Source organism: Fundulus heteroclitus, unplaced genomic scaffold, assembly GCF_011125445.2.
Source record: "Fundulus heteroclitus isolate FHET01 unplaced genomic scaffold, MU-UCD_Fhet_4.1 scaffold_92, whole genome shotgun sequence".
In the NCBI taxonomy this organism is placed as follows: Eukaryota; Metazoa; Chordata; class Actinopteri; order Cyprinodontiformes; family Fundulidae; genus Fundulus; species Fundulus heteroclitus.
This window is the reverse complement of record NW_023397384.1, coordinates 436,288-451,797: the sequence shown is the minus strand read 5'-3', so window position 1 is coordinate 451,797 and position 15,510 is coordinate 436,288. Positions and strand designations below refer to the sequence as shown.

The following is a 15,510-nucleotide window of genomic DNA, read 5'->3' as shown; positions in this document are numbered from 1 at the left end:
AATGAATCTGGTGAAAAAGCACACCAATCCGTCATTTGTGGTTATCAGGGCAACAGAGAGACACAAAGGCCAAACAACTACGTACATACACATACTTACACTTGAGGACAATTTAGAGATAACCCATGGATGCCTGGAAGGAATGAACTCCCAGGAGCACGTTCTGCAAGGCAACAGGGCTACCAATTCCCCCACTATTCATCACCTGATAAAAATATAGTGGGACGTCTGTCTATCTCTATCTAGAGATGGTTTTCAATTCTGACTGAACACTACCATCAAGTGGCCATTTGCAAGTATTTTGAGGCTCTTCTGGTCACATAGACAGAAATACATACAGAAAAAAGATAAAAAGATAATAAAAATAAGCTCAAAGGCAGTTTACACTACCCATTACAATTATTCACTTTTTTAAAGAAGCTACACTCCTCACCTACTTCTGTCCACCTGCTGTGTTGCTCCACCTCTTCTCTGACACACTGCAAGAGAATGTGTTTTTCAATGAACTGCTGAACAGTGTCAGATAAATCAGACGCTCCGGTTGTCCTGCGTCACTCTCTTTCAAGACATTCAGCAAATCCTTCAGCAGGTAAGAAAATCTAAAATTTACAGATTAAAAAAAGAGTTAAAAGAAATGTTATAACGTTACTAACACCCCCATAGTCATGTGTGTTGCGTTCTTAATTCCGGATTCCTGCAAAAACAACATACAAACAGATGAAGCATTTTTGTATCCGTAAAACCAATCAGTCATTATTAAAACATGCAGATAGATCTCAGTGAATTGCAAATATGTGATCTGATGAGGCTTGTTTGTCAGAATAAAAGTACTTTTTGAAAATAACAAACCCTTAAGCAGGTAATAATGCCCACATTTTTGTTTTAATTTGTATTGGTCGAATACGTTATTCTAATCTTAAGTGTCATCAGAATTAACAGAACTAAAGGCTGGAAAGCAGTCTGTGTTCAATAGCTTCACTTAGTGAACTAAGTCACTGAAATTCATAAACTTTTCAATAACATTCTTATTCATCGAGATACACCTGTATATGCACTTTTGCATGTCTTACCTTGTTAGAAAGTGGAAGCAGGCATATATTTCTTACAGACATTTATATATGATTTTAAAAAGAGTAATGAACAGAGCGTACCCTTATTGAATAAATTTTGTGAAAAGCTAAAAATCTGATTTTTAATCTGGAGAAGCATCGGTAGTGATTTGTACAAATATTTCAGTGTATGCATTTCAGGAAGTAGGTGGACTGATTCAACAAGGCCTGCAATCTTAGGCTGCTTGTGATTTTTCCCCCCCATGTGCATTGCTTGAGGTTATCTGTAAACATTTGCATCCCAGGGTTTACCGCTTCGCAACGAAAATGACTCATTGCTTCTTTCACACAGACAGTCAAATGTACTTTGGTTATGAAACAGGTGCTTTCCACTCCATTTGAGAGGTAAAATGTTGCCTCGTTGACAAGCCAGCAGGATGCTTGTTTCAGCTGAGTCATTCTCGACATTGTTCTTCCTCATCACAGCTATTTGTGTACATTTTCATGACCTCAGCAACAAGGAATGCATGTGTCAGGATACCTGGGCAGGAAGGGAACCTGAAATTCGAGTCATTGGTTGCTTTTAAAAGGTTTATTTACACTGAGAGCAGGCCAACAATCAGAACTTATCTGTAGGGACAAACAGGAGACCAGAAAGAAACAACATGTCTTACAGACTACAGAGGAGACAGGCAGGATAACTGAGGCTTGATCAAAGCCCGGAGAAACTATTTTAGGTCCTCTCCAGGTGGTCAGAACAGGCATGGGCCGACAGAACCCAGGGGCTAAGCAAGGCTTGTAGTCGTTTTTTGGAATCCAGGTTGAGGTCCAGAAATCAAAAGTTTCACAGATGTCTGACAAGAGCGAGGCAAGGAAGGGAAATCCAAGGTGTGAGAACTAAGAAGAGCTTAACTGCAGTAGTGTGGTGAGGCAGCCTGGCAGGTTCAGTGCATAACACCCATCACACAGAGTAGACAGGAGAAAGGCCAGATTATGACACAATGTGTTTTTTTTCACATGTAAAGCTTCACAATTAGAACCCCTTAGACATTTCAATAAGCATTAATTACTTTTCACAAATGTGTTGGGGTTTTAATAGTGTCTTGCTAAAAATGTATACCCATAAACCTTTTCACATTTCGTCATATTCTAAAATTTAGAAATAGAAATCCATATCAAGTGCCCTTTGCTCTAATACCCCTAAATTAAGCTTGCAAACAACTGTTTGTAATTTAATTCAAGTAAATCCAAGACAAAGAAACACAGCAGACTGGTGGTCAGTGGTAAAAATGTGAAGAAGGAGCAGGATTAGGTTATAAAACAATGTAAAAAGTGTGTAAGAGTGTAAGACCTGAGAATACGGTAATCTTAACTTTGATGCACAGTTAAAATTTGTGGTCACGTCCAGCCTTTTCAAACTGAGAAAGCTGACTAAAGATTTTAATCTATGCTTTAATTACAACTTGCTTAGATTACTGCACCTTCCTCTGGGCTTAATATAACTCTAGTGGCTTGACTGCAGCTGGTCCAAAATGCTGCTCCTCTTCTTGTAACTGGTATCAGAAAATGAGAGCACATTTCTCCAGTTTATTAGCAGCGATTCATTGGCTGCTGGTTCACATTCAGATTGATTTTTAAATTATATTATTTGTCATTAAATATCTTCATGGCCTTGCTGTCCAGTATCTGTCAAACCTGCTCCGTTTGCACGCTCCCTCTCGTTTCCTCAGGTCTGCAGATCCGTTTTTATTAGTCATCCGAAAAACAAAGAGTGCTGAGAGGTAACCGCACTTTCTCTGTCGTTGCACAAAACTCTGGATTCAAGTAGCTCTACATATCAGGAACACGTGAGGATTGTGCCTTGTCTTTCACAGATTTTCATTCATCTTCAAGCCTTTCTAGGGCCTAACCCTAACCCAGTGAAGCTTGCAAAGGGCTGTTGGGGTCCCAAACAAAAAATACCAAGGAGTCCTCAGACCGGGTTTTATCAAATAAATATAATCCAGTGCTGACAAAAATGTAAAATTTTAATTTTGAATATTACAAAGTGCACATGAGAATTGTAGAAATTATGTCATATAAAGGAATAGTAAAGGATTTTTCTTGGAATGTAGCTAAGAAATGACCAAGTACATTTTTGAATAACTGCCCATGTGCAAGACCATCCTACCTACTCTTCTGATCCTTAAAGCCTTAAGGGGGGGTCAGGTGAATGAATCTCCTAAATACGCTCTGGTCTTATTTCTGTCTTCTGAGACCTTCCTCTTCTCCTGATAAACCTGCAAGGCATTTTGCTTCTCATGACTCTCAGTCATGAGAAAAAGTATAGTTTTTAAAAGTATACAGTGAGAGCAGCGGATCTACAATGAACAGCTGAAACTAAAGCTCACTGGATACATAAACACTAGAAGTGCGCAGTCAAAAAAGATCCAAATACAACAACAAACACCTACCACATACAGTAATTTAGTTGCACTAGCAAATATTCTTGCACATTAAGTCAGTCATTTAGCGTTCTTATGTTGGCTGTTTGAAAACAACTTTTATGAGTAGAAAGATGGAAAGCTATTGTTTTAGACAGTTTTTACATAAAGCATGTTTGCTAAACAAGTACAAATCTTTACAGCCAGGTTTATAGCATGACCCTGGCTAAGTTAAAACTCCCTTGAGATCTATTGCTTTGAGCTAAATAAGCCACAATTAACCATCACACTCACCAGTCTTGTTTTTTCTTCTTCCTCCTTTTTTACGTTCTTTTTTTTGCTTCCTTTTCATTTTGACGCAAGTTGATGCTGCTGTCAGTCTGTGCTTGTGCAGCAAACAAGATAGACTTGTTTAGGTCAAATTTTGCTTTGAGCTTAAAAAGCACGTATTTAGACAAAAACGATAATTATAAGCCCTAAGGTTACATCAACCAGTTTGTGTTAAATTTCTTTACATTTATTTTCTTCCACTTTTTTTGTCTTTTTTCTTTCTCTTTACACTTCCAAAAGTTCTTTTAATTTTAATGCAGTTGAGGGACTTGTGCTCATGTTTGTTTGCTTAAGAATGTGACACTTTCATTGAGAGGCGGAGCGGTGAAGGGGGAGGGCTTCTGAGGCGCCAAATACCCTTAATAATAGCTCCTAGCTCCTGCTCCTTGACCTTTAATGGGTCAACTTTAAGAACTCTATCCTGGGGAGGAAAAGAGCCTCGAACTGCTGTGCCAAATTCAGACAGCCTTTAACTCCGATGTCGTTGTGTAATAGAAACACACATGGATGTGCAAATAAAATCCGGGCCTACAATCTTCCAAAAATTAACTACAAAGTGCACGCTCTCTGCTCTCCGGACATTTCTGTTGATTTCCGTGAGGTGGCTGCGCTGAAACTTCATGTCAAACAAAGTATTGTGGGATACCTTAAGGGTTCTTAGTGCCGATAAGGGACATTGCGGGGTTCCTAGGCAGAACTAGCTGCGGGAGGGTGCATACAGGCTACTTTTTCTACCTCCTTCCTTACTGACTGCACAATTCAGACAGCACTTACCATGGCAACCGCTGACATATTTCCACTTTGGCTAAAGAGTCCTTATTCTAGAAGGGTATTTGGATTAAGTCTTAGATTTGTGCTGTCAATGCAACTTTTCTGCTGTTGTAGGTCTGAATAGATTCAAAATTTGGCCTGGTATCTGGCGCTCCTGCCCTAACCCTACCCTTTATGGGTTTATACCCAACCCTAACCTGAACCTAATTGACATCATAGTTCTAAACCTAACCCCTAGCCCAGAAAAAAGTGAGGACAAGAAAAAATGTCCTCACTTTACATCAAAGTCCTATCTTTACTGTTAAAATGAGGACATAGTGTTCTTGCTCAGCTGCAAGTACGAGAACACACATGCACGCACGCATGCACTCAGGAATACCAGTTTAATGTGAGAGAACACACCCGCTTTGGATGGGTATCATGTTCCATTTCTGTCAGATTCCACTCAGGCTAAATGCAGGCAATGCTGCCTTTAGTTCACAATGGACCTTGTTTTGGGAAGCATTACCTTAAAATATTCCAATGTGACAGAACATCTTTTTTATGCATTCTTCCTTGGCTGAAGCCCTGTTTAATCTGGAGAAATATTAGATTTTACAGCATAACAATTGTATCTTTTATATCTTAGATAAAATGGAGAACGGTAAAGAACCTCCACCAGATACTGCAGTTACTCCAGATATCCAAGCGACACCATCTCCTAGTGCTCCTTTGTACCACAATATGGTCAATCAGCCTGTATCCCAGCCTGCTGCTCAGCAACATCTCCAACCTGGTAAGACATCAGGCACCATCTTCAATGTCACTTGCTTTACATGTAATTTTCTTTTAATAATATGTCAGTCCTATTCCTCAGCTTAATGATTCGCTTCATAAATGTGCTAGAAGTTTTTCGACCAGTTTCTACTTCATTGAGTTAATTCCAAGTTAATTGTTTTTTTTTTTTTCGTGTGTCTTCCTCAACAACCAGTTATGCAACACGTTACACAACAAAATCTGATAGAATCAGATCTGACTGCCTTTATTAACTTGTTTTCCATTACTGAAAATTAGCTAGAAGGTTAAAATATAAAGGTGTTGGTCATATATTAAGAATATCATGAAAAAGAGGATTTTTTTCAGTAATTCCATTCAACAAGTGAAACTTGTATATTATATTAATCCATTACACACAGACTGATAATTTTCAAGTGTTTATCTCTTTTAATTTTGATGATTATAAGTGACAGCTAATGAAAACCCCTAATTCAGAATCTCAGAAAATTTGAATATTGTGAAATGGTCCAATATTGAAGACACCTGGTGCCACACTCTAATCAGCTAATTAACTCGAAACACCTGCAAAGGCCTTTAAATGGTCTCTTAGTCTAGTCCTGTAGGCAACACATTCATGGGGAAGACTGCTGACTTGACAGTTATCTAAAAGACGACCATTAACACCTCGCACAAGGAGGGCAAGACACAAAAGGTCATTGCTAAAGAGGCTGGCTGTTCACGGAGCTCAGTGTCCAAGCACTGCCTTACTGTGGCGAGGCGAAGGGAAGGAAAAAATGTGACAGAAAAAACTGTACAAGGATGGCCACACCCTGGAGAGGATTGTGAAACAAATCCCATTCAAAATTGTGGGGGAGATTCACAGAGTGGACTGCAGCTGGAGTCAGTGCTTCAAGAACCACCACGCACAGATGCATGCAAGACATGTTTTCAGCTGTAGTAGGACTGAATGATATAGAAAAAAGCATTTCAAAAAAATAGAAATCATTGATCGATATTGATAATGCAAAATTTGACACACATACCTAATTGACACCATAGAGTCAATTAGGTATGAGTGCAGCCCTGGCCATTTACGCTGTTGCTTAATGACCTATTTTTAGATAAAGAACACTGCATTCAAACACATTCCTTTATTCAACCAATTTTTTTTTACCAAAACTGTAAATCTTAAAAAAAAAACATGCTCTTTGAAGATTGGTAAAGGAGCTTTCCTGGGTCTGCATCTCTAATTGTTTGGGAGGGTGTAAAAACTGCAGTATTAATCTACATGCGAGGCTAAAATGCAAAAATAACAAAAATTGCTCTAATATTTAACTTTTTATTGACCCTTTTTTTCTATTGGACAACACATCTAATCAATCAATTTATATTGTTATTGTCCAGCTCTAAGCTGTCACACCTTGTGTCAAGCCACTGTTGAACAAGAGACAGCGTCAGAAGCGTCTCGCCTGGACTCTGATGAAAGTAAATTTTGCATTTCCTTTGGAAATCAAGGTCCCAGAGTCTGGAGGAAGAGAGGAGAGGCACAGAATCCACATTGCTTGTGGTCCAGTGTTTTCACAGTCAATGATGGTTTTGGGCGCCATGTCATCTGTTAGTGTTGGCCCACTGTGTTTTCTGAGGTTCAAGGTCAACGCAGCCATCTATCAGAAAGTTTTACAGCGCTTCATGCTCCCTGCTGCTGACCAACTTTATGGTGAAGTAGATTTCATTTTCCAGCTGGACTTGCCACCTGTACACAGTGCCAAAGCTAATAGTACCTGGTTTAAAGACCATGGTATCCCTGTCAGCAAGCTCACCTGACCTTAACCCCATAGAAACTCTGTGGGGTACTGTGAAGAGGAAGTTGCCATACGCCAGACCTAACAATGCAGAATAGCTGAAGGCCACTATCAGAACAACTTGGGCTCTCACATCAGAAGTAAAGAATACCCAAATACTTCATCCAAACTAAATTTCCCTGTTTGTCTCTGATCCCCTCATCCTTCAGTGTGCCCCATTCTGGCGACTGGGTATCTCCATTCATTTTCAACCCTGACCCTAGTCTTCCCCAGTATATACCTAACTTAGGGCTGGGCAACGATTAAAATATTTAATCGCGATTAATCGCCCTGATTAATCGCGATTAATCGCGATTAATCGCATTGTATTTACAAACTCCAAGAATGAATTCAAAAGTAGTGTAAAGAGCACTTTTATTTTAATGTTCTGCTGCCATATGAACAAAAGTGTTGTAACATTTGTAGCACTTATTTTATACTGGATATTTTCAACCCATCTATTGAATTTAGTGCACTAGTTGATCTTTTCTTCATAAGAGAACAAGCACTGCAGCCAAAATATGGCCTTTTTTGACCTGCTGTATATTAGCCAGTCCCTAAGCTTGATGTATCATGAAACTGTTGACCTTTTGGGTTTTGTGGTTTTTATTTTATTATTACAATTTAATAATAATAATAATAATAATAATAATAATAATAATAATAATAATAATGTTATGTTCAGTGTTTTTTCGCTAATCCACCTCTTATATATTTCAATCCTTATGTAATTTTGTCTGTGTTGTGTGCACCTGCCTGTTGCTTTAATCCTATTAATTTCCCCGTCGTGGGATAAAAAAGGGATTAGCTAATGTTATCTTATCTTAAATAACACTTTTTAATATATGTACTGGGTTCTTTCAAGGTCTTAATTACATGTTATGTGTGGGCTCCAGTAACATCCATCCATCCATCCATCCATCCATCCATCCATCCATCCATCCATCCACTGATCTACCTGGATGTTCCCTGGAGGACTGAAACGCCTCAGTCAGAGACGTCTGTGGGTCTGTCGGGGCAATGAGAGAAGTTTCGTCTCCTCTCTCCGTTTCTGGGGCTCGACGTTTTCATGTTTTTTCACGTGCTTAGAGAAATTTGTTGTGTTTCCACTGAAATGAACCGGCTTTTTACAAAACATACAGCTTGATTTCATTTACGGTATTAAAATAAAGCCGAACGGTGCTACTTCCTCTGTTCATGTTTTTTCGCTGCTGCGTTCTCTCTCCGCTGTTTGTGTATTAAGTTTGTGTGAGAGCTGAGTGCGCGGGCCAGGCTGAGCCTGCGTGCTGATTGGCTGGCGCCGCTGAGCCATGTACGAGAGGGGAGGGGGAGCGGGAGTGCTGCCGTGACAGCGCGCTGCAGTCAGCGTGCCTGCTGACTGACACTGACTGAAAGCTGACATGCGTTAATGCGCGATAAAATAAATATCGCCGTTAATAGTCTAATGAATTAACGCGAAATTAACGCGTTAACTTGCCCAGCCCTAACCTAACTTAAACCTAATTGACACCTTAATGCTAAACCTAGCTCAGAAAAAAGTGGGGACCAAAAAGAGGTCCTAGATTTATTAAAGAATCATCTTTGGGTTGTTGGGCGTGCTGGTAGAACCAGGGTCGGAAAGCCTCCCCCTGTCTTCAAGTTTAAGAAGCAGCAGCAGTGACAGTCCTCAGTCAGGGTTTAAAGGTCCCAGGGAGATTGGCCAGGTGCTCCTAGTCAGGCTGATTGCCATAGCTGATCAGGACCTGCAAACAACAAAACACAAAAATAGGTCCTGCCAAAACACACACACACACACACACACACACATATATATATATATATATATATATATATATATATATATATATAGCTAACTTACTTATAGCTGATGAAACGTACCGTTATGTCGTCACCAGAAGCTGTGTACATGCACACAAGATCATACAGCAGCCTGTGCAACATCTTGAGACTCAGGGCAAAAAGCAAAAATCCGCAGAATCACTGTCAGAAACATGCTTTTCGCAGACGATGCCGCTGTCACTGCACACACCGAGCAAGACTTACAGCGCCTGGTGAATAGATTCTCCCAAGTATGCCGGGACTTCGGGTTCACCATGAGCCTGAAGATGATGAACTTCGTGGGCCATAACGTGGACACCCCATCAACAACATCATTACCATCGACAACTACCAGCTGGAAGTGGTCCACCAGTTTACCTACCTAGACTCAACCATCATGAAAACCTGTCTTTGGATGCCGAAACCAACAATAGGTAAAGCTGCAACAACTCTGGGACGGCTGACCACACATGTCTGGGAGAACCATAAGCTCACCACTACAAGCAAGATGGCAGTGTACAACACCTGCATCATGAGCACCCTCCTGTACAGCAGTTACATTTTGACAACCTATGCCAAGCAAGAAAGGAAGCTGAATAGTTTACTCCTGCAATATCTTCGCTGCACACGGAGGATGGTTGAATCCCCAAGAACATCTTTTATGAAGAACTCACCACCCGCAAAAGTCCCTGAGGCTGTCCCCAGCTGTGACACAAAGATGCCTACAAGCGCGACACGAATGCTCTGGACATCGACACAGCGAGATGGGAGGACACTGCAGCCGACCGCAGCAGCTGACGCAGTCTGATCCACAAACAGCTGAGGAAGGACGAGGACCAGATGAAGAACCTGGATGCAGAAAAAGAGCCAAGCGGAAAGAAAACAAACACAGAGATCCCCCTGACACCAACCACACCTGCTCCTGGACTGCCACTCCAGCATTGGACTCAGCAGTCACAGACGACGCTATACCAGCCGTTGCCCCACAGGTCAAAGGGCACATATTCCATAGTTATGAGTGAAGGAGGCCTACCTGATTACTTTACTTGTAATTTTGTTCAATCACATAATACTACAATACAAATCCTCTACATCTGGAGAAAAAAAATCAAATAAAAAAGGTATAAATATATTAACAAGGTACAACATTTTCATGTGAGAGCACCAACCTGCTTTAAATATGTATCTTATGTCATATTTTTGTCAGCTTCCACAAAGGGTAAATGCAGACAATGCTTCCTTTATTTTGCAATAGATGTTGTAGGAAGAAGTCGTGCATTACCTTAAAATACTCCAACCTAATAAGCTTGCTGTTTACCCAGATTCCTCATCTTAAGCAATCACAAAAACAATTTTAGAGCTTTGCTATGTTATCTTTTATGTATTTAACAGGCAATACAGCATATCCTGGTCTCCCTTTGGACCAAAATGTGGTCATCAATCCGCAGGCACCCCAGCCTGAGGCTGAGGACTATGAGCAGCCCGTGCCCCAGCCTGTTGCTGAGCAACGTCCCCAGCCTGGTAAACAAATCAGAGACTGTATTCAGTTTCATTTACCTTACATGCTATTTTTATTTTGTTTCTGTGTCAGACTTTTTCCTCAAGTTAGTTATTCTCTTCATATATGTGCTAGTAGCTTTTCACCAGTTTATGCTTCATCCCATTAATTTAATTTTTTTATGCATAGCTCAAGTTATACAAGGTGCCAGACAACAAAAACAAAAAGGCCGGCCAGGTGAGTGTCTTTGTCAATTTTTTCAACTGAAAAGGGGTTTGAAGTTTAAAATATAGACTCTAAAGCTCCAGAGCTAGTGGTGTATCTTTAACAACGTGCGCTTGACAGGAGACCACGTGCTCGTGATGCAACCGATGCCGACAGACACTCCTGGAACTATGAAATGTCCACATTGCCAGAACACTGTTGTGACCTCAACCAAATACAAAGTGGGCACGTGCACCTGGATAGTTGCTGGAGTGCTGTGTCTTACTTTGTAAGTAAAAACTACAACAACAAAAAAAATGCACATGACGTTGGGTGGTGGGCTCAGTTTGTTAATTGCATAAAAGAATGAATTATTTGGTGCAGGTCGGGTTTGCCACAATACAATTATAAGCTTTACACTTAAATCCATAAACTCGGCCCAGGGTCTTTGTGAATGAAGCTTGCACGTTCTTCCTGTTCTCTCCAGTTACTCTGACTTCCTCCCACGGTCCAAAAACATGACTGTTAATTGTTTTCTCTAAATTGCCCTTAGGTGTGAATGTGTTGTGTGCATGGTTGGCACGAGCACCAGGCATTAGCGAGCCTGCCAGAATAAGTGGGTAGAGATAAAGGATGGATGATCAACTGATTCTAGCTTTGGGATGCTGCTGGTGGACTTGGTAGCAGTTAATCATTGCATGTTATGTGTTAGGCTCTCACTGTCAAATTTTCATAGTTTGCGGCAGGTTACACCTGTGAGGCAGCTCACTGTAAGTAAAATCAGTGCAGCTGTTAGAGAGGACTACAACTAAAGCTCTGTGTCTTTATGACCGGAGGACTGTTTTGGTATCTAGTTAAACAACAAATCTGATTTTCAGTTTTCTTTTACCTTTTTATTAACTCTCTCAGTTTTTGTTGGCCTCATCTACATTAATCTGAGCGCTGCTTTGCTCAACGATGGTGAAGAAAAAGTTATGTCAAAAAGCAATGCTCTTCCTGAGGCGTGTTTGGTCCAACCTTCACTTAGGATCATAAGATATGACTCATGAACAAAAGGACATCCACATACAATCTGCTTTAATTCGCTTCCTCAGTAGGTTGTTTAGCCCCATTTATGGACATATGGTGAGAAACTCCCTCATTCCAGGGAGCACGGGTCTCTTGGAGTAAACCTGGTGCTTTTCTACATCAAACTAGTAATCAGTTGATGTGGTTAGGACAACTGATTAGGGTGCCTCACTGGTACCTGATTTTAGAGGTTTTCCAGTCACATCACATGAGAAGGAGCCTCTGGGACACAACCAGGGCTCCCTGGTGAGGCACACCTACTCTACCCTATTTCGCCGGCTCTCTCTATTCTACTCCTGCAGGTTTTCTACAGATGACCAGAAGGTTGAGTACACCTCCTGGGTTGGCTTTAGCTCCACCTTTAGCCATCAGTGTTTTGTGCTCAGCCACTATTAAGCATTACTGTGTGAAATTAACACATTAAAGAAATCTGAAAAAAAAAAGGTAAATAAAAAGTAACTAAATCATAAATAAAAAACATACAACAAAAAAATTACAAATATTATTTGTATTTGTATTATTTGCTGTTTTTAAATCTTCTCTTAAAACATAGTTTAAGATAATTCAGTCAGTTTGTGAAGTTGGTCGTAGTTTTGCTGTATTTTTGCTTGCTAAAGCTGGCAAGGGTATTTCTGTATTTTATTAGTCTATATCAGTGTACAGCACTTTGGTGTTTTAAACATGCTACTTCTAACAACTGTACACGCTTTTTTCATTTTGTTGGTAAAACTGGTCAAAAAGCTTCAGCACCAATGTCACCAGAACACACACAGGGGTTGTAGAACCACATTTTTTCCATATGCTTCTACTGCCCCCATGAGGTTTTATTATGCTATTACACAAAACATGGTTTGCAGAGGATCATAAACAAATGCAGGCACGAACAGTAAGGCAAGAATTAGTGAAAGCTACTGATGACACGGCATCAACTCTAGATTTATCATGCACAATTAAAACCTGTTCATACTCAAGCTTTGATTGGAGTTTATGATCATAATATCTGGAATTAAGTTTTGCTTTCCTTCTTGCAACTCGATTCACACGTCATGGTAACCAAAATACTGAGTTTACTCACCAGCTTTAATGAGAAACACATAAGTGTGCACACAGTAAATCATTATTCTGTATTTCTTATCCTGTCCTCCAAACCAGGTGCTGGCTTTGTTGTTGTATTCCCTTCTGTGTGCCGTCTTGCCAGGATGTGGAACATTCCTGCCCCTCATGCCAGAATGTTCTGCACGTCTACAAACGCAGGTGAAACATAATATTGAATCCTGCAGTGACTGAAGTGTCTGCTGAACCTCTGTTACGGTGGACTGTGAATACAATTTCCGAAGTTTCCGAAATGTCTTTTATCAAGTCATGAAATGTGACACCATCTGTAAATTGACATCTCTCTGTTTTTGACTCGAATATGAATCTTATTGAATGTGAAGGACTATTTGCACACTTTGAGCCTCTCATCAAGTGCTGTTGTTGCAACAAAAAAAAAAAAAAGTTGTGCTGTCAAAAGACTCTCCCTTGTTATGTCTGCATCTTATGCATAATTGATGTGGATTCTAAGTCAATGTCTCACAAAAATTTCATTAAGGTACTACATTGTGAAGATAAAGATTCTTGATTCTTGTGCTGCTTTACTTTGAATCATATTTCATTGTTTAAGGAATTGACTGTATATCTGTATAAATATAAAAATATACTGTATATCTGTATAAAATGTAGAAAATTATTTTATTTAGGCCTTAGGTTCTAAGATCACTTCTGACCAAGCTCCTGTAAACAGCTCTGGTAGCAGCTTAGCTGCAGAGGGGCTCTGCTACCTCTTCCCTTATTCTTCAAGTTCATTGCTTGCATTCTGTGTATGTGAGAATCAATGTTTGGATTATGTGCTGGAGCCTGATTGAGGAAAGTGTAAGATTGTGCGGGAAACAGATTCTGAGGATAACAGAGCTGGGACAAGCAGGAATTCAGGCTGCAGCCAAGCTGGGGGTGTGATTACTTTATCTCTGCTCCGTTTCTTAATCGAGTGCTGGAATTTGTTTGAATTGTTGTTTCCTTTCATTTAATAAGTAACTCTGGGATCAGTTATCATTGTTTCCCACAACAACATCTGAGTGCAACTAATAATTTTTCTTTCCATTAAATCTTTAAGCAAAGCATTGCTCAATATTAAGTGGCTTCCACACTGATAATTTACTGCTTTTGTTAAAATATGCCTTATTTTGACCTCAACAAATGTCGACATGAAGAAAATGTAACATTTTTGGAACATGAATCAACGTGTTAAAACAGAATGAAAGATATTTTAACTTGAATTGCCTAAATAAATTCACATTTATGTCTATTATTATAAAAATGCAATGCTATGAAATCCATTTCTAATCATGTAGAATAAGTTTACTTGATTACTTAAAACACATGCTTAAATCAATATTTAATCACTGATTATGGATGGGATGGGAGCCATCCATTGGACAGCACTATGGTTGCTCAGGAAAGCACCCATAGTTTGAGACTCCATGAGAAGCAGAACGGAGAGGTACAGAAGATCTTTTGTCTCGGCCACCATTAGACAGTTTAATGCCTCTTGAAGGACTGCGTTTTTAGTATTATTTTTATTAATTTTTTTCTTTATCCAGTTTTACGTTTTTATCCCTTTTTATATGTTTTTATCTATGCTATCGGGCAGAGGAATTTCCCCTATTTCGATTGGGTTAAGGATGTGGTTTTGTTAACAAAAGTGGATTCATTTTATGTAGATACTTTTGACGATTGTTAAAAAAATTTAATGAGACGCTTAAATCATTTTTAAAGATTTTAAATGTTAATTTAATCTGTCTTTGTCCTCTCAGTTTACCTTGCATTGTAATATGTTTTTATGAGCATGATAAAGATCTGTACTGTTAAACTACAATGCCCCAAGGCTACCAGAATGAGTGCTGCCCTTCACGGAAATAACACCTTCTGAATTTCAGAATCCATCTTTGTTCTTTAAAACGGCTTTAGAGTAGCTATTAGCCGTCTATATCTTACTGCTGTGTACAGCAGTCGGAGCGATTGGAGTTTGAAGAATCTGGAAGAAATTCTTGCATGACTGGAGCAAAACAGCAATTATGTACTGCATAGCTTTATCAAGAGACAGTTCACATCTTTTTAACATGAAAATGGTTAAGCTGTGAATTTTTTTTTACAATTGTGTTTATATAAAATTTAGCTATTACAACCACTTTTAGGGACTGCTATCGGGAGAAGAATCTTGATTGTATGTATGTATGTATGTATGTATGTATGTATGTATGTATGTATGTATGTGTGTATGTATGTATGTATGTATGTATGTATGTATGTATGTATGTATGTATGTATGTATGTATGTATGTATGTATGTATGATGCTCATAGTTTGGTCTTGATAATTCAGCCAGACAACAGGAGTGGATAAGAAGGATTTATTAAAAATAGCCAAGATGAGCTTATTCAGGAAACTGCCTGGAGTGCACAGAGGAACCGCTGTAGGGGAGAGAGAGAGTTTATTGTCTGAGACAAACTCACTGAAGGTGACAGTACATTGACTAAAAGCCACTAACCTTCTCCTTGTCCAGTAGGTTGCGCAGAAACTGAATCGTAGGTCTGAAGGTTCCAACACATGGATGTAAAGGGTGCAGATGGCAGCACAGACATTTAACTCAGCACAAGCAGAAACATGGCTAGGCAGGTGGTAATCCAGAATCTAGGCAAGGGTCAGAACCATGA

At 39.6% G+C, this 15,510-nt stretch overlaps 1 protein-coding gene across 1 annotated transcript; it reads left to right on the top strand.

Annotated features, from left to right (window-relative positions):
* The first annotated feature begins 504 nt into the window (after positions 1-504).
* LOC105917092 (lipopolysaccharide-induced tumor necrosis factor-alpha factor homolog) lies at positions 505-14,051 on the top strand. The gene is made up of 6 exons (XM_021310192.2): positions 505-589; positions 5,202-5,348; positions 10,381-10,509; positions 10,676-10,723; positions 10,832-10,979; positions 12,911-14,051. The coding sequence occupies exons 2-6, from the start codon at positions 5,207-5,209 to the stop codon at positions 13,014-13,016; spliced, it is 573 nt and encodes a 190-aa protein (XP_021165867.2). The 5' UTR covers positions 505-589; positions 5,202-5,206; the 3' UTR covers positions 13,017-14,051.
* The last annotated feature ends 1,459 nt before the right edge of the window (positions 14,052-15,510 follow it).